At 42.2% G+C, this 19,911-nt stretch overlaps 1 protein-coding gene across 4 annotated transcripts in view; it reads left to right on the top strand.

Annotated features, from left to right (window-relative positions):
- PDE4B (phosphodiesterase 4B) overlaps window positions 1-19,280 on the top strand; it is a 441,524-nt gene extending 422,244 nt beyond the window's left edge. For all 4 annotated transcript variants that reach the window (XM_032870016.1, XM_032870017.1, XM_032870019.1 and 1 more), the window contains 9 exons: window positions 246-339; window positions 6,385-6,563; window positions 7,824-7,922; window positions 8,068-8,232; window positions 10,494-10,593; window positions 12,499-12,653; window positions 12,760-12,882; window positions 13,593-13,775; window positions 16,955-19,280. In XM_032870016.1, the coding sequence (XP_032725907.1) occupies window positions 246-339; window positions 6,385-6,563; window positions 7,824-7,922; window positions 8,068-8,232; window positions 10,494-10,593; window positions 12,499-12,653; window positions 12,760-12,882; window positions 13,593-13,775; window positions 16,955-17,320 (1,464 nt within the window). In that variant the 3' untranslated portion in view covers window positions 17,321-19,280. The remainder of the gene's footprint in view (window positions 1-245; window positions 340-6,384; window positions 6,564-7,823; window positions 7,923-8,067; window positions 8,233-10,493; window positions 10,594-12,498; window positions 12,654-12,759; window positions 12,883-13,592; window positions 13,776-16,954) is intronic.
- Window positions 19,281-19,911: the final 631 nt, after the last annotated feature.

Raw genomic sequence — 19,911 nt, forward strand, 5'->3', positions numbered from 1 at the left:
TTCCTATGTTCGCATCTTCAGAAGAAATCAAATGTTAATTCTAAGAAATCTTAAGAAAACCTCTTTTTCTCCCTAGAGTGATATTGGAATGATTTCGCATTAAGGGGGTGTTTTGTAGACGCAGTATCATTTATTTAATGGTATCTGCTCCTCCAATCTCTTGGTTCTCAGTAAAGTTGAAAACATCTTAAGTGATCATTTGCTAATTTTTAGGTGAATAATATATTTTTCTTCTTCATACACAGTTCAAAAGAATGCTGAACCGGGAGCTGACACACCTCTCAGAGATGAGCCGATCAGGGAACCAGGTTTCTGAATATATTTCCAATACCTTCTTAGGTAAGATATTAACTGGGAAACCTGTTCCATAATTGAGATTTTTCCATATGACTCTCTTCAGCAACAACCCTTTGTGAGTTTGGAATGGGGTTAAGTCACAGAAAAAGCCATTTCGAATAAGAACTAAGGACAACATTTAAGGTTAAAAAAAAAAAAGGCAGAAAGATGTTTTCAAGAAAAAAGAATGCCATCAGAGACAAAGATTATTATAGGCTGATTGTATTTCTATGTACCTCAGGTCACCCCTTATCCACCTACCCACTTCCATCTTGGCCAAGACCTCTGAAGGGGCTGGGGTTGGGGGTCCAGTCATCCAAACCTGAGGGACCAGACTATTGGCTCTTCTGACATGGTATTCTTTACATTCTTCCAATAACTGGACCTGGAGCAGAATATTTCCTCTTAGATGGTTTGTAAGAGATATGGTTGGAGAATAACAGTGTGATGATTTGGCCCATGGGAACAAGCTTTGGAGGTAATTTGACTATTGCCTTGCTAAGTTATTTCTTAAAGATCAATGGGAAGAGAAGAATCTTCTGTCTCTGAAAGATTAGGCTTTCTGCAAGCTGCATCATTATCTTCCCAATCGGATGCTTTTTATCTGTTGTGCTGTGTTGTCACATTGCTGGTATTTAACACCTGACGCTGTCAGAACAGGTTTGCATCGGAGATCCTCAACCCCCGTCAGGCATCTTGTCTGATTACTTGGGATGTCTGAGCTCATGTGTTTAAAGCCATTCTACTGTATCGTGAAGCTATTTGGATGGTATTTTTCCTTAATAAGGCCTGCAGAATATGCAAACCTGTACTTTAAAATAAATAGGTAACATTTAGATGCTGATTCTGTTGACTTTCAAATATCGCTGAATTATGCCCATTCACAGAACTCCACTACGCAGGGAACCAACCCGTTCTTACAGCTGAACATCACACCTCCCTTTGTTTTTGGCATTGAGACACATCTTTAAATCCATGACCATGTGCCTTGGGGCCTTGGGGCAACACACACCTCTTCTGGTTTTATTTTTTAAAAATCAATCCCGTTTCTCTAATTCCAAAGCTGTTTCTGCTGTCAGCCGATCAATCTTTGATCAGCCTAGTGCAGAGCCCCTGACATTAACTGGCAGCAGGTGGGCGGGGCGCGATTAACAAGTGCCTTTCCAACTGTTTTCTCTGTGGTGCCTTCTGCACCTGGTTTGCTCCAGTGGCAGTTACAACACCTTTGTCAGGGAACAAAGGAGAAGAATTTTCATATAGCTTAGCTCTGAGAGGCAGCTAGAATCTAATTGAACAGCAGGTGTCACAGACCAATCCTTTTCTTCTCCCATCAGTCCACCTCCCCCCCAACCCCAACTTCGTTCCTTTGAACACAAGCATCTTCCACTGTCCCCCTTTTTTTTTATTTTTTAAAGATTTTATTTATTTATTTGACAAAGAGAGAAACAGAGAGAGAGGGAACACAAGCAGGGGGAGTGGGAGAGAGAGAAGCAGGCCTCCCGCTGAGCAGGGAGCCTGTTGCAGGGCTAGATCCCACGATCCTGAGATCATGACCTGAGCTGAAGGCAGACGCGTAATGACTGAGCCACCCGGGTGCCCTTTCCACTGTCCCTTTTAGATGTACTCTGCTCTGTGCAACACCCAGGGATTTTTCATGAACTGGAAGTCTAACATTTTCCAGGTTAATGACTGGGGGGGAGAAGAAGAAGTCAAGTAGTGCAAGAACTCATTTTTGTTCTCACAAACATTGCATTTTAAAATGCCAGGGCTTGTCTGTTGTCTCGGGAGAGACTCTCAGGACTGGAGGAAGGCTGCAGGAGCCCTCTGTCGTCTAAGACTTCACGGACACAGCTCTGTGCACTTGGAGCAGCTTTCACCAGCCGCTCACCAAGGACGGCAAGAATAGTTTAGCAGACTGATCTCTCTCTTATCATCATAAGCTATTAAGTGAGAAAGCTGATAAGAGAGTAAGGATGAGCTCTCAGGATCCACACTGTGTGTCTCAAGAACAGGCAAACATCAACGCTCTCTTGAATGTTTCATTTGCCACTTGGCACATCTCTTGAGGAAAACCAATCTTTTGGCTTCTTGTTATTCCCAAAATTACATGATCAAAAACAGGTTGTTGGGGAAGGTGTTAGAATCTCAATTCTTAGAGACTCAGCCTTAGGAGTGTGTGTGTGTTTGTGTGGGCATGCGTGCGCAAGGTAGTTCTGACCAAACAGACTAGACAGAATAAAATTTTAAGTATTCTTGGGAAATGTAGGGAGGAAAAATAATCCCTCATATCAACAAAAGATACATCAGTTGCCTCATCTGTACAATGAGGCAATCGGAATCTGTGGCGTCTCGGATCCCTTCCAGCTCCAATATTCTCTGACTCTGATATGACTGAGTTTGATCAGTTTTGCTAAAACACACCTGGTGGTACGAATTCCCTGTAATGGACTGTAGGGTTGCAGTTGGATAATCCTGAAAAGCAAACCAACCAACCAACCAACGAACCTTGCTTCCAAACTACAAATGTGGGACATGGAACTCTTAATCCTATCTTGTGGGGTGAATATTCCTGGAGGAATAGTCCTCGAGAAGCATGAATGAAGCCTTCTTTATAAACTATGCAATCCGCAAGGGACCTTAATGGCCTTGTAGTCCAATTTCCTCATTTTATGGGAGAGAAAACAGGCCCAGAAGGGCAAAGTAACCTAATCAAGATTACTTAACTACCATGCCCCTGAGCCAGAAGTAAGGCTTTGCTCTCTGGATTCCCAGACCTAAACACCCTGTTACTTCCTTAATTAGGAAAGAAGGTTGTTAGGAACTCAGACCATATAAAAGAATCACATTAAAGGGCATTTAAGTAATAGCTATCTTCTTCTGGAGCGATATCTTTAGGAACCATGATTGTTGAACCTAAACATAAAATATGTTTTTAGCCTTTCCCAGTAATATAAAAGAATTTTGTCAGAGCATGGCAGCCATCTCAGTGAGCAAAAAATGGGAAAAACCTCAGTGCCTTAAGTTAAAATTAAAGAGCATTTTTGCACTAAGACTCATTGAATGTTAAAATGTGTCATCTGGGAAGGAGGGAATCCCTTACTCCAAAGATCTGGGAAACTTGTGCTGTTTCCATCTAAGAGGATGGTGTCTAGATGGACAAGTTGAAAGGCAGGCAGGAGTCCCCATTTACCAAAGAAGGTACTTACTGATGCTCTTACATGATAATGAGCTCCAGGTTGCTGGCCCAGGAGGAAGTAAAGCAGGATCTGCAGGCAGGGAGCACAGCCGAAGAAAGATTTTTAGATAGCAAGATTTTTAGATACGATATTATAATTTAGTAAGTATTTTCACAAACAGAGTAAATCCCTGACTACATCTCAAAAGCTAAAACACAGAATTTCAAAGATTCAAGGAAAAGAATTTAGAAATTTTGCAGGATTAAGCGCTGAGCTCTAGTAAGAAAAACACTTCAAATTAGGCCATTAACAGAGTTTTGACGTGACCATATTTTGCATTTGTTTTTTGTTTGTTTGTTTGTTTCTTTGCCTTATGCCAGCTCACTGTTTCCCCACTGTATTCTAGCCATCCTGGGGATGTCAATTCGCTAAGTGTTCATGGTGATTCTCTGTGTCTGTATTTCAGGTTATTTCCGCAATGCACAGGTACTCTTTTAACAGAGGAAATTCAGAATAGGGAAACCCATCAGTGGTTCCAGCTCCTGCCTGTATAGGGAAACACCCATTAATGTCAACTTGGTGCTGACTGTGAATAATGGCTTTCTTCTTTACTGTAATGTTCCAGACATGGTAGTGGTTCAGCTCAATTACTGGCTGTTGCAAAGAATCGTTAGTTAACACGGAGGAAAGCTGGTAGGCCCACTAGAGGTTTCTCTATCTACAGTGGCCTAGGGGAATCTGACAGCCTCTTAGATAACCAGACGTGAGGAATGGTAAAGAACAGAGTCAGGAAAGACAAGGGCTACTGTGACCTTTCGTTTTAGCAGAAAATTACAATTATTCCAAGTGAAGCGACAGAGGGAAAAGTAATGTCAGAAACAATATAATATATAGTGTTTTTTGCCAGAGATTGTGAGACCAGAAAGAAATTTTTAACAGGAACCTCAAGGCTTGGTTTCTCTTCTATTAAGTCACTGTGTCTGGAGCTGAGTAATTGCAAAATAAATATCTGTTGAATAAATTGCCCTTTGAGCTTGGACAAATTGCTGACTTCATCCGAAAAGTGAATGTGGGATTATTATTGGTTCCCAAACCTGGCTCTGATCATCAGAGACATTTAGGAAGCTTTCCGAAACGTACTGATTCAGTAGGACTGGGTAGGGCTCATCAATCTGTCTTTTTCTAAAGTTCCCTGGGTGCTTCTGACACTGAAGCAGGTTGGAAACCCCTAAACCAATTGAAATGACCACTAAGATTCCTCCCTAGGCAAAAGTCATAGACTGATGAGGCTCGGAGCTTGTGGGTGCCTACAGAGAACACAGGGATGCTAGGGATAGAGACTAGCCTTGCTCCAGGTGCTGAGGTGTCCAGTCCCCTGCTCCAGTCTCCCTGTGTTTGTTTGGCTTTGATGCGTTGTCCACAGGGTCCTAGGAGCAGACGGAGGTCTCTGTGACAGAGGTCTCTGGGGAAAACATGAGACCTGTGCCATCATCTTGCAAGAGTGGAAAGCAAATAGTCTAGGTCCCAGCATGCCATCTGGAAACATGTCATTTTCTAATGGAGAAGACGTCTTTGTCCTAAATTTTACTCTAACAAGCAGAGATATACGTAGGAACTTCATTAACTCTTTCAGCCACAGGGTGTGATTTAGTTTAGTGAAGTAGCTGTTAAAGCAGTTTAGTAAGTGATTGCCTCCGGGAACTCGCAGGCATCCCTGTGGCTGGAAAAAGTTAATGCACTTTTCAGAGGGACTCAGGATAAAGGCCCCTGTGAAATGAAATGGGATATTTGGCTACTGATACTTTTAATAGCCTGATACAGAAGGAAGAGCTTCTACGAGAAGATAGATGTTTTCGTTGCTAATCGTAACTCTGCTGTTACCTTGTTGTAGCAGAGGTTTTTTTTTTTTTTCTTTAAAGATTTTATTTATTTGTCAGAGAGAGAGCACAAGTAGGCAGAGTGGCAGGAAGACGAGATGGAGAAGCAGGCTGTCCGCCGCTGAGCAGGGAGCCCGATGTGGGACTCGATCCCAGAACCCTGGGATCATGACCTGAGCCAAAGGCAGCCGCTTAACCGACTGAGGCACACAGGCACCCTTGTAGCAGAATTTTTAAATGATGAAATGACATAAGCATACATATTTAATAAGCATAAATATTTTAATAAATTTAATGCCTGTGACAAACGAGAGGCACTGTTTATTATTAATTAGTAGAATGAATAAAAATAAAGCATGAAGTAAAACTGATATACTTTTCCTCTGAACCTCAAATGGTGGTAATAAGCCAAGGCTTAACATTGTTATTTGAAGATTGTAAACCATTTATTTCTCTAATGTACAGACTGCTCATCTAAACTGAATGACAAGTTATAAACCAGTTAAAGTTGTTGGGTTTTTTTTAATTAAAAAAATACAAATATAAAAGTATATGATTTTTTTAAAAAGCAGAACATAAAGCCTTTTTTTATTAACTTGGCCCTGGCTGCACGAACCTTTTCTATTACACAGACATATAAGTTATTCAAGTAAAAAAATCTACATATACATATCGTTGCCCTACCTGGAAAATATAGAAGCATGATTCTAAATTACACAACAGATAGAAGGTGGAGGTTTGAGTCCTACCTGTCCTGCTTAGACAACTTATTTCACTCCTTTGGGCCTCAGGTTGTTTAGCAGTAAAGTGAAGTGAAAAAAATTGTCCCATTTCTCCCATCAACCTCACAGATCGTCCTGGAGGTCAAGTGAGACAATGTAGGACAGTCCTTTATCAGATGTAACATCCATTACAGGACATTAGATGTAGTTTTAGACACTGCAGTGGGTTCTCATTGGCACTCGGGGGCTGAAAAATGTCTCCGCTTGTTGCAGACAAGCAGAACGATGTGGAGATTCCATCTCCCACCCAGAAGGACCGAGAGAAGAAGAAAAAGCAACAGCTCATGACCCAGATAAGCGGCGTGAAAAAACTGATGCATAGTTCGAGCTTGAACAATACAAGCATCTCACGCTTTGGCGTCAACACGGAAAATGAAGATCATCTGGCCAAGGTATGTCTGAGCCGGGGGCGTGTGCACGCAGCTCTCTGCTCTATGGCAGGCAGCTGCCCGACACGATCTGCTAGAAAATAGAAGCAATCACTGTAGCTTTATGACTAGAGTATATGGTGAGAAGGGCTGGTGTGGCCCCTTTGTCCATTGCTGGGCACCAAATTCGAGACCCTTTTCCTACAACAAAAGACCTGTATTTTTTTTATTCGGAGTTGGATTTGTAAATGGGAGTTCCTTGAGAATGAGATTCCTACCCAAGGCCCACTGGGAGAAGTCACCGGGCGGCCAGGAGACAGGAGTGAATTGTCATAGAGAACAGATCCGGGACTAGATGCCAAGGACTAGTTGGAAAATCTGCGCTGACTGGCAGAGCTAGAGAAGAAAGGAGAGAGGTTGACAGCACTGACTCACAGCCCAAACCCCACCAGTGGAAGGAGGCACAGAAAAAATTCACACGTCCCCTAGGGGGCCGCCTAAGGTGATCACTGAGGTCCTCACAGCCTTGTGTCAATAGGAAATGAGCTCGCTGTGAGCAAACTTTGGACATTCAGTGAGGCTTTCTGAGAGATGCCATTAGAGCAAGGGGCAGGCCTCTGGAGAGAGCCTAGATCCCTTGTTCCCGGCAAGAATTCAGAATGGAATAAATTATTCCTTTAATCAGATAATCCTGGAATAATCCTAGAGCACAGGACTGGATAATGTTTCTCCCAGGTCTATCTGTGGCCCAAGAGCTCTAAGATAGAATAATCCACTGCTGGTATTCTTCATGACCTTTTACATTAAATTAGGGTTGACTTCCACACATTCTAGCAACTGAGTTTCCCCGACCTGGCCCTTTGTGATCATAACCAAAGGGCAAAGGAGTTCCCCCAGGATGGTTTTCTAGCTGTTACTAATGGACCAGTGATCAGGGAAGAGGAGAGTCAGGGAAATGAAGATGGAGGGACCCCCAGCCACTTGAGCTATCTTGGAAAGCAACTTGGATGAAGACTGATGTGTAGCATAAAAAGGTCAGCAACTAGATCTATGTATTAGACACACACTCTCCCTTTTCTGACAAAATATACAGAAACTTACAACGAAAATGAAGAGGACCCCCAACCTCCTAGGCCATTCCATTTTCAAATTTTCATGCAACTAGAACACTCTATATAGACACTCCAATGACTTAGCTAACCATTCTCCAAAAACTCAATAAAAATAATGAGGCATGCTAACAAAACTGGCCTTGTTCCTAAATTCCTCTGATTTTGGTGACAGGAGCTGGAAGACCTGAACAAATGGGGCCTTAACATCTTCAATGTGGCTGGCTATTCCCACAACAGGCCCCTCACCTGCATCATGTATGCCATATTCCAGGTGAGTAAAAAGGAGAGAGACTGCCTATTGAATTTGATGGCTCTTTATGATTTTTTTTTCCCATCCCAGTTTATTTTCCTGATTTGACTTTTTCCTCATTTTTGAACATCCACTTATTTATTTTCTAATCCATTTTACTGCATAGGAAAGAGATCTCCTCAAGACATTCAAAATCTCATCTGATACATTTGTAACCTACATGATGACTTTAGAAGACCATTACCATTCTGATGTGGCATATCATAACAGCCTACATGCTGCTGATGTAGCCCAGTCAACCCATGTTCTCCTTTCTACGCCAGCATTAGATGTGAGTAGTTATGATCTGTTTTGCATACCTGCCCATCCTCTTCTAAAAAGTGCTATGTATCACATGTATTGTATTTACAGAAATAATGGCACGTGTTTGAACCAGTTCTTTATGATGCATGGCATCCATCCATTGGGTTGCTAATAAAAATGAACGACATTTCTACTTAGGCTGCTTTTGAATATCAGAGCAACTCTCTCTATATGTCTCTTACATTCGAAATTGTTTCATTATCAAGCAATTAACAGGGTGCTTTATTTTTTTAAGATTTATTTATTTGAGAGAGAGAGAGTGTGTGTGTGTGTGCACAAGTAGGGAAGGGACAGAGGGGGAAGGAGAGAAAGAATCTCAAGCAGACTGCCCGCTGAGTGCGGAGCCTGACCCAGGGCTCAGTCTCGGGATCCTGAGATCATGACCTGAGCCGAAATCAAGAGTCAGACACTTTAACCAAATAAGCCACCCAGGTGCCCCCCAGGGTGCTTTATTTTTCATTGTGTCTCCAGTATCTAATAAGTGTCCAGTTCAGCATCTAGTATGTAGTTTATTTTCAGTATGCATATACTGATCTGAATTGCCTACACCACCCCAAACACTGTGTTGCATAGCACAGAAATATAAGATATCCTGTATGGTTCCTATTGAGAATAAACATCCATAGGCTTATTCTCCTAAGAATTCATAAAACTGATTCTGTGGGTTGAAAAAGTAACTGAATATCTAGAATTAATAATGCTGAAGCAGAAGGAAACCATGTTCCGTTTTGCTAGACATCTTGCTAGAAGGTGGCTGTGACTCCTTCCTTAGTAGATTAATGCATTTCCATTCACCGATATTAGTAGCCATATCTTTGGCATACAGCAGCAGGAGTCAGGTCCTTCCAAAATGTGTACGCTCACTTCAGAAGGGGGCTTGCCAACCCCTATCCAGCTCCACCAGATTGGGAAGGTGAAGAAAGATTAAACTGGCCACAGCACTGTTGTCTGGGCTCCATATTTCCTGAGAAAAGAAATCCAAGAAGATGGGAAAGTGAGATGGAGCTGAGGCTGTTTTATCCCCTGAAGGAGAGAAACAGTGTTATTTGTATGTTCTGTCTAAGGATTATAGAGTGGGCCAACACTGTTCATCAACTACCTGCTGTTACTGATAGGATACCTATCGTGGAGCCAGAAATTGACCACCGGAGGCCACACGTGTTTAGAGAAGGGAGAGCTTAACGTGTCCTTGAGCAGTTACCCTTCATGGGAGAGGTGGACACTAACCTGGCATTTGAAGGATCAGAAGATTTAAGTAATCACGGAGGATGAAGAAAGACATTAAAGTCAGAGAAAGTCCTTTAAGTCAGAAGGAATATACACCTACACAAATATTAGGTTCAAGTGTTGGTGGACAAGTGGGGGCAGAAGAGCTTCACGGCATGGCATGAGGGAATTGGAGCAGTGGGGCACAAGTTCCACTTCTTAGGGATGTTCTCAGATCTTGCCCATAGTAAACATTCAATGGGTAGGAATTAGAGGAGTGGATGAATGAATGAATGAATGAATACCTGAAAGCTTCTCTCCACCCTACATAATAAATTATTTCTGAAGCTAAAAGCCTTGGAAAATAATTTATTGCCAGTCTTACGAGTTTGGAATTTAGCCTTTCTTCTCTAAGTTACTCAGCCTGGAAACATGAATGTTGTTATATCTCAGGGAAGAGCCAGTCTGACTTGCTTTTTTGACTTGTATGTGCTTGTGTTACATAAGCACCGTTCTGCCACACCACTTACCCAAGAAACAAACATCAGGCTCTACCTGGTCACTCATCATGAGCACGGTGCTAATGCCTTCCCATAAGCTTGATGTGGGCATGGGCTTCCGCCATCATTCCTTTCACGTTGGACCTTATGATGATGGATAGAATCTCCATTCAGTTAGTGCATTTAAACATTATGTACATCAGCAAGCAGTCCTTCTCCCAACAAGAATGAAATGGGATACTTTTTTTTTTTAAGTTTTTATTTATTTATTTGACAGACAGAGATCACAAGTAGGCAGAGAGGCAGGCAGAGAGAGAGAGGAGGAAGCAGGCTCTCTGCCGAGCAGAGAGCCCGATGTGGGGCTTGATCCCAGGACCCTCGGATCATGACCTGAGCCGAAGGCAGAGGCTTTAACCCACTGAGCCACCCAGACACCCCTGAAATGGGATTCTTTAATGTGAAACTGAATACACCTGATAGGCCAATGGGACATGGAGTTAAATGTGCTCGTTTTGCTCGACAGGCTGTCTTCACTGATTTGGAAATTCTGGCCGCCATTTTTGCAGCTGCTATCCATGACGTTGATCACCCTGGAGTCTCCAACCAGTTTCTCATCAACACGAGTGAGTTCACTACTAGATAACTGTATGATTCATTGCTTCACTTTTTCCCCCCTGATGTTTTCATTATGGATGATAATAAGGGTAATAATGAGGTAATCCTTCCATTCCAACTCAGGCTGGTCAGACCTTTCCTGGATAATGTGTCCAGTCTGGCAACATTATTTTTGAGCTAGCGGCATGGAGAACTTGGAAAGGGTCAGAGGGGAGCCATAAAAAGTACTCAACAGTTGGAAAATACAATACATGAGGAAAGAGTAACAGATGTGGAATTATCCAGTAAGGACAAGGAAAGGCTTGGGGGTAACATGATAATGATTTTCAGTGTTATGCAGGACTCTCACACAGAACATGGTGACCCACTGGTGTCCCTCTCTACTAAGGAAAGAGCCCAAATGAGCATGGAATCTCCAGAGAGAAGTAAGATTCCAAAGAAAGCGCTGGAATGCTTGGTCTATACTAGGGAAGATGACCCCAGTGACATTGGGTGCTGGTCCAGCCTTAGGATCCCAAGCTATACTCAGCGATTTTGTCTTGCTGAAAATGTTTAGTATCCATGCTAATGAAAGTCCGTGAATTTTCTCAGTTAGTGCACTATTTCTAAAGGCTAAAAATCTCAGTACTTTTTTCTTCTGGGAATATTGGCTATCCAGTTTTGGTCATCATTAATTTCAAGTGCTGATGGTTTTATAGAAATATTTGAGCTCCTTACTATAAAAGAGTCCCTATCCTACATAATCGTCAAAATATCTGCATGATCTAGATGTGGGGTAGATTCATTTTTAACCTTGTTCTTCTACCGAAAGAGTATAAACTTTGGGCAACTACTTGGCTATTGGATTGTATCAGCGGGCATAGTGTATGTCACAAATCGATCCATATACTGGCCAGTAGCTTCACACAGAAAAAAATGGTCTTTTTGCTGCAGCTACTGACAGCACTGGAACACAGAAATCTAGTTTGCAGATCTGGGATTGATCACAGGGTGAACGGGGCAGGAGTGCTGAAGTGTCTTCATATATCCTGCCATGTATTCTGAGGATGTAACACGAAGAACACAGTTAAAGCAATGGTATATGAGTGACAATATCTGCAATGAGTAACCTGTCACCATCACTTGGCTATTATTCTTTCTTAAGAGAAAAATGTTCCCTCTGGAATTTGTTGACCATATTGTCCAGTGCAGACCATGGCTCTGCCTAACAAAAGATGTCTGTGCTTCTTCTGTGTGAATGGCAGGCTGGAAGCTGTCATTTAGGTTTCCAGATGTTGCTATTTCTGACATATAGGGCCAGAGGACAGAAACTCTGATGTCAAGATTATTCTAAAAAATTATTAGTGTTTTGTCACCATATTTGTAGAAAACTCCAAAGAGCTAAATTATTTGTACAAAACAAAAATTTCACACTGACACTATTATCATCTTTGAAAAATCAAAAAGTCAAAAGGGACAGGACTGGGGAATCTATAAAAAAGTGAAATGGTTTGAAAGTCCTAATACATATAATAAAGTTTAGTGGCATTTTTAGTTTATTCCTTTCTAAAGCACAAAATGTGTGAAGACATAAAGGAAATTACAAACTGAGATAAAAATAGGGTTGCTCAGAAGTGCACTTACCTAATGTTAAATTCTTCATATGAAATGAAGAAGGAGAAAAAGGATTTTAAAATACCATGAATTTTAGTCAAAGAGAAAGCTTATGCAACAATATCTACGACAAGCATGTTTGGCTTGGGAAAGGACTATTTCCCCTTGAAAAGGGAAGCTTTCTCTGATGAGAATTGACATGTGGGTCTTGGTTCCTGACATCATTTGGAGAGAACTGGATCTGATTTCACACTGAAGTTATGCCAACATTAGAACTGTATCCCTTTCTTATTAAGTCATCATTTTCCCTTGTTTATTAGATTCAGAACTCGCTTTGATGTATAATGATGAATCTGTGTTGGAAAACCATCACCTTGCTGTGGGTTTCAAACTGCTGCAGGAAGAGCACTGTGACATTTTCCAGAACCTCACCAAGAAGCAGCGCCAGACGCTTAGGAAAATGGTTATCGACATGGTAAGACTTCCTTTCTACATCCTTCACTTACCTTTCTCTTCCCAGGAGGAGAAACACCGTTCTCTCTGATAAGTCTCCTGAGAGTTTCATTTTCCTTTTACCCTAGGTGTTAGCAACTGATATGTCCAAACATATGAGCCTGCTGGCAGACCTGAAGACAATGGTAGAAACAAAGAAAGTTACAAGTTCTGGTGTTCTTCTCCTGGACAACTACACGGATCGTATACAGGTATTTGATGAAAGCCTTTGATTTACCGCAAAACCAAACCAAACTAAACCAACAGTTGGAAAATAAAAACAAACATTGGTTCAGTTAGCCGCGTATCTGGTTATTATTAAAACTTGGGCTTATTTTCAGAACAAGCTAAGGAAAATGGACATTCAAGTTTATCCTCAAATTTATGAAGAAAAACATAACCCTATTTATTGAATGGGGCTGAGTTCTAAAAATAAATGGCAAACTTCACTTGTAATAGTGGTTACGTGACTGTGGGTCCCAAAAGCTCGCTTTTAGATATAAATCCCATCGACTTGAAGATTGTTAGGTCTGTTTTGATTATATAAACTGCCATCAGCTGGTCTCTTTCCACAAGTGGAAAATATGAAGACATCTACTTTGAGTAATTCTTTGCATTTTTTCCAAACTGGGGAAGGGAAGTGATGGCAGCATTTGACCTCTAATGTCCCTTCCAATTTTTATATTCAATGACTGTCAATCTGAGAAGACACACATTTTCCCTTTCAGGACTCCTATAATGGTAAATAACCAAGTCTGGCCAGCATCACTGTAATAGGATTTTTTGGTGCACACACCACAATTATAATGCAACTAAAACGTTCTTGGGTTTGGTACCAAATGTACTAGTACAAGAGGCATGAGATGTTCTGGTAGTATTTACACTGTATTTTATGGGATTTTTCAAAACTTGATGATTCCAGGTCCTTCGCAACATGGTACACTGTGCAGACCTGAGCAATCCCACCAAGTCCCTGGAATTGTATCGGCAGTGGACAGACCGCATCATGGAGGAATTTTTCCAGCAGGGAGACAAAGAGCGGGAGAGGGGAATGGAGATTAGCCCCATGTGTGACAAGCATACGGCTTCTGTGGAAAAATCCCAGGTATCTAATACGAAATTTTCAAAGTTTCTGTGAGCTCTGCTGATTGTAGAACTGGGGGGTTCAATCTAACTCCTAAGGTTAGACGGAAGCAACAACCCATTTGTAGTTCCATTCTATTTGTGACTCATTTGCCTTCTCCATTACACTCAGTTTCATAGGGTAGAGGGAAAGCCGTCCTCGGAAACTCATCAAAGTTCGGTCTGTGTACTCTCTAGCAGTTTAGAGAGCTATCTGTGACCTTAGCAAATCCAGCTGCCTGAACTCAGAGCTGTTTCCTCCTCCCCATCCCTCCAGATTTCTCTTATCCCTGTCCTTATCCAGGTGCTTAACTCTTCATCCTTGCTTCCTCTGCCCTGTGTCTGTTGTCTCTCCATAATCAAGTGCACTCCCAAGAGTGAATCCCATTCCAGTACCTCTTCTACCTCACAGTTGATGCCCCGTCCTGTGTCCCCTTCCAAGGTTGCTTCTCTACCTCTGAGAACATGCTGACATCTTTGGATTGTGTCCAAAGCTACAAATTCCCTGTGCGCCAAGGACTGGGGACAATATGCTGGAGGCAGAGGGATGCAGAAAGGCCTCAGATACCTCTAGCTGATACTAGAAAGTATCAGTATCCTTACAAAGGCTTCAGGGCATGCTGAAATGTTATTTTTTTTCAGGGCAACAAATGGCCTGAGCTGGATAGTCCTGATTAAGAATGGGTCTACATACTATGCCAAGTCTTTAGCACAAAAGCATTAGGAGTGCTTTTTGTTAGTTTTATCCTCTCTTCCCACTACCTGCTACCCCCAAACTTACATATACTTGTGATATCGATGCAAAGTTCCCTTGCAGTTATTATTTTGTTGCTTTGTTTAAAAGAGTCCCAGTCAAATGAGTTTATAATCTGTGAAAGTCCTCTAAAATTCTAATATGCTATAAAAATGCATCCTAACGTTCAGTTGTCAGGGCCCATTCAAATCCCCCAAGACCTTAATTCAAACAATTAGTTAGTTAATTCATTAACTAGAATAATTCCCATTTATTATCGACTGTGATGGTTTATATTTATATGGAATTCTGTGTGGTTTTCCACGCACTTTCGCAGACCTCGTCCTATTTGAACCCCCACACAGCTTTGTGAGATGGACACAGCAGCTACTTTCCCAGTGCATCAGGTGGAGAGGCTAGATCGTTTTACCAGCTCCTGATCGACCCAGCTGCCCTCTGCCCAGAGCTCTTCACTCTCCAATCACTGTAGGCAGGTCTCCCTGTTGCCATGACATCATGGTACACTCTGGTGTTTTCCGCAAATGGGCTCCGGCAAGCATTGTTTGAGTTGTCTGTCAATAAAGCCCTTGACTAGGTGCTCTTAGGATGTGTAGAGCTCTCTCCTCCCGGGGCCCAGCAAATAAGCAACTAAAGGCTACCATTCAAAAAAGTGCTGAGCATTTAGTAGAAGCAAAATAAATGAAGAAAGGAAATGACTGCACAGCGTTCAGCCAATTCCATTTTCTCCAATGCCTTGAGCTTGTTTTTTCAGGTCCCTGGAAAACACCTTGAAAGTAGTCTCAAAAATCCATTAAATACACATGAAGAAGGAAAAGGGAGTGGGTGGAAGCAAGAGAAATATTAGAATATCTGCAGTCAAATTCACTGCAGATCTCTGATCTGCAGATCAGAGATGTCCCTGACTTTGGTGTGAGTTACGTTAAGACTAGGGAAGCATCAGGAGGGAGAAGAGAGATGATAGAAAGGTCGATAGGTGAAAGGTAATGAGAGATAGATAAATAGATGATAAATAGATAATAGATACAAATATACAGATGTGGGTAGATATAAATATAAAAGAGTCACATATGAATTTTGATATATTAAATGACTTGGCAAAAACCAGACTGTTGTTAAAGGAAAGGTTTCCCAGGGCACCTGGGTGGCTCAGTGGGTTAAAGCCTCTGCCTTCAGCTCAGATCATGATATCAGAGTTCTGGGATCGAGCCCTGCCATCAGGCTCTCTGCTCAGTGGGGAGCCTGCTTCCCCCTCTCTCTCTGCCTGCTCTCTGCCTACTTGTGATCTCTCTCTCTCAGTCAGATAAATAAATAAAATCTTCAAAAAAAAAAAAAAAAAAGAGGAAAGGTTCCCCATAGTGTGGAAAGAGAGCAGGATCGCGTCCCATGGAAGCATACACATTGCTTTTGCTCATTTACCTCCGAATCCGGACCCAGCATCTCTCCAGCCCCCAGACCAGGACAGGGGAATTCCAGTCCCTCATTCAACTAGTGCCTGTTCTTTTTCACAACCTGCCCCCACCCCCCATGTTTCCTGTTTGTCCGACAATGGGGAGGTCAGCATAAGGCCACAGAGGAGCTCACGCAGGATGCACGGCCCCTGTGTAAACCGTCACAGAGCCATAAGCCTTGTATTTATTCCCAGGAACACTAGCAAAGGAACTGGTTGATTGTTTTTATTTTCCCTCCTTTCTCCTGATGGAAGTGACCATACCCTGTGGATCTAAGACAATTGCAGACGTGTCCACAGAGGGGATGTTTGTTTGTGTAGGCGCTGGAAGTATCTTCAGATGTTTTACCGAAGTCGTCTGCAAACAAAAACATTCCACGGAACTTGAGAAATTTCAGAGTCGTCAGGGGCTGTCTTCTCTTCATTTTGGAGCGGTGGCATATTTTAAATTTATCAGGGAAAGAATCTTGAGTCAGAACTCATTAGACCTGGAGCTTCCTTCTTTGGAGAATGACTCACAGAATCCAAGTGGTGACAAAGTCATTCCCGGGCAGGGTTACATCCAGACTTCTTCTCTGGTACACAGAAGAGGAAAAGTAGTCAGTTAGAGTGAGACAAGCACAGGCTTTGGAACCAGACAGAGCTGGGTTGAAGTCCCAGCTCTATCACTTACTGGCTCTGTGATCTCTGACAAGATACTTCATCTCAGTGGGTCCCAGTTTCCTCGTTTCCTCCTTTGTAAAGTGTGGGTAACAATACTTTGCGGACGTAAAAGCAATAATGTATATAGTACACCCAATATATAGGTTGTACTGTATAGTATATGCTCAAATAGAAGAATCTATCATTCTTGATCTCTCTTGACTTTTTGTGCCTCTTTCTTTGCTTAGAAACCAGGAGAGCTTGTTTGGTTTTCAGGAGTCCGTCGTAATAATCGATGTGTAACCTTCCTTTTTTCTAGGTCGGTTTCATCGACTACATCGTACACCCACTGTGGGAGACCTGGGCAGATCTGGTACAGCCTGATGCCCAGGACATTCTGGATACTTTAGAAGATAACAGGAACTGGTATCAGAGCATGATACCCCAGAGTCCCTCCCCACCACTGGACGAGCAGAACAGAGACTGCCAGGGTCTGATGGAGAAGTTTCAGTTTGAACTGACCCTTGAAGAGGAGGATTCCGAAGGCCCTGACAAAGAGGGAGAGGGTCATAATTATTTCAGCAGCACAAAGACACTTTGTGTGATCGACCCTGACCATAGGGATTCGCTAGGAGAGACTGATGGAGACACTGGGGCCGAAGACAAGTCCCCGATCGACACATAATCACCTTCTCCATGTGGAGATGAACATTCCACCTTTGACAAGCATGCCAGCTGGATGGTAGGTCCAGCCCATCATGGGGGCGTAGGCCTGCACGGGACAAGGGCCACGTGGCCTTTCCAGTTACTTGAGTTTGGAGCCAGAATTCGAGACCATGAAGCAAACAGCAGTTCAGAAAATGCCACGGTTGACTTGCCTTGTATGCAAGCTTAGTGGAGAACTGAAGCTTTATCTGGTACTGAAGGCCAAGATCAGATCCTGAGTAAATGGCTTGAAAATGGAAGACACAAAACTGAGAGATTTTTCTGCACTAAGTTTTGGGAGTCTATCCCTTCTAGTGACTGAACTGACTGATTAATAACTTCATTTATAAATCTGCTCACCTATCCCCTTGTCTGCCAACCTGTGTGCCTTTTTTGTAAAACATTTTCACGTCTTTAAAATGCCTGTTGAATACCTAGAGTTTAGTATCAACTTCTACACAGATAAGTGTTCAAAGTTGACATAAACTTTTTTGACTCTTTCTGGGGGAGGAAAGGAAAGAAAATGGTCTTCCTTCTATCTTGGGCAATATCTTTCATTTTACTACAGTTACTTTTGCAAATAGAAAAGATACGCTTCTAACCACATTCTACATTCTTCCCCTCTGGTCCCATCCAGCTTCACAGGTGTTTGTATAACTTATCTCTGTCTGCCCGCTTAGAGCAGTATATTTTTCTCCTCTTAGAACTTCACTTTTTGTGCTGCAAACAGAATAAAAGTGAACAAACTAAGAGGTAGGAAGGGTTTGTCGTGTCATTCCCAATAACAGTCTGTGTAAAATTCCCCTCAGTGAGGCCATGCGCCATGTTGTGTCCTGAAGCCCTGAGCCACCTGGGCTGTGTACGGCACCCCCCCATCCTGTCCCCTCCCCTCCATTGCTCTCTACCCAGTGACACACCGTTTCCAATTTGACGCTGCCGTCTTTCTCTTGCACTGCCTTCTGCGCTAACACCTCCATTTCTGTTTATAACAGTATATTTATTACTTCATGTATATAATGTAATGTTTTGTAAGTTATTAATTTATATATCTAACATTGCCTGCCAATGGTGGTGTTACATTTGTGTAGAAAACTCTGCCTAAGAGTTGCGACCTTTCTTGTAACGTTTTGTATTGTGTATTATATAACCTGAACATCACTTAAGAGAGACATACGACCCCCTCCCTGGTGAGGACATCTGTGGGCTTTTATTCAGATGGTCGGCCCTCTTCCCTGAGTTGCTCATACTGCACAACCCCTTTGCGAACCGGTTTTGGAAACAGGATTCTCACATTCGATACTAAAATGGTTTATACTAAGCTTTTACTTTTGTATAGTTTGATAGGGGTAGGGGGCAAGGGGATGTAGTTTTCACCCATGTTCTATCCGAATCCGTGTTCGCATGAGTTGGGTCCTAACTGGGTTTTGCTATCGTCGTGGCTTTGGTTTAAACAACAACACTACATTCGCTCACAGATGGTTCTTCTGAGTGTTCCCAAACTACTGACTTTAAAGCTAAAGCCTCCTGCCTGCCCTTAAAGCAGGAATGTCATGTTCCAATTAATTACAAAAAACAAAAAACCCAACAACAATAAAACAATGTGAATTTTATAATAAAATGTGAACTAATGTAGTAAATTATGCAAATGTGAAGCTTCTGATAACACTTGTTAGGCCTCTTATTGGCTTCAGTCTCCATCTGTAAAATATATCCCACGCTTTCAGTTCAGCGTTGTAACTCACAGTTAAAGAAATGGCACAAATGTGCATGACCAATGGGTTGTATGTCTATGAACACTGCATTATTTCAGGTGGACATCTTATTGTTTTCAAAAGTTTCTCACAATGTATGTTATAGTATTATTATTATATATTGTGCTCAGATGCATTCGTAAGAGACTTTTATATGAAGTGAATAAACAAAAGCATGATTAGATTAGACTGTAGGCCCCATTATTTGGTGGTTAGTTCTGACCTATCAAAAGCAGATCTTTCTCTTCTCTCCTACCATGCCCCACAAAGAAAACCAACCACTTTGCCTGGCCAGCCTGTCAACTAAAGTTTCAGAATCCGTGTCCAAAGACTCCCCGAGCTTAGAACGTTTCACATGTTCTTAGCAAAGAGCTGCACAGCTCAGTGATGGGAGAGGTGGTTACAGAGAAGCAAACAGAACCGCTTTAAGGAATCTGAAAAGCTTAATTTACTAGATAAACCCAGGGAATCTCCCACTTGGCTGGGTCCTCCAGAAAAAGGAATCACAGAATCGCAGAACATTAGCTTCATGTAGTCAGATGGTCCCACTGATCCATTTGACGCACGAAGACGCTGAGGTCCGAAGAGACCTCTTCAAGCACCATTCACAGACCACTGGTTGACTCTCGTGGTCTTTTCCGTGATTCATGGAGTCTCCTATTGATCATATGGTTATGCTTTACTTTCTGGAAAGAGCTTTATAAATTTCATAGGCGGAATATTTCAATGCTTTGTTGAAATTTTAAAATCAGCTTTAAAAAATGTTAGGCTAAGAAGTATGTGTGTGTGCGTGTGTATGCACGCGTGCACGCGTGTGTGT

This window comes from Lontra canadensis, unplaced genomic scaffold (assembly GCF_010015895.1).
Source record: "Lontra canadensis isolate GAN:19392208 unplaced genomic scaffold, GSC_riverotter_1.0 scaffold40, whole genome shotgun sequence".
In the NCBI taxonomy this organism is placed as follows: Eukaryota; Metazoa; Chordata; class Mammalia; order Carnivora; family Mustelidae; genus Lontra; species Lontra canadensis.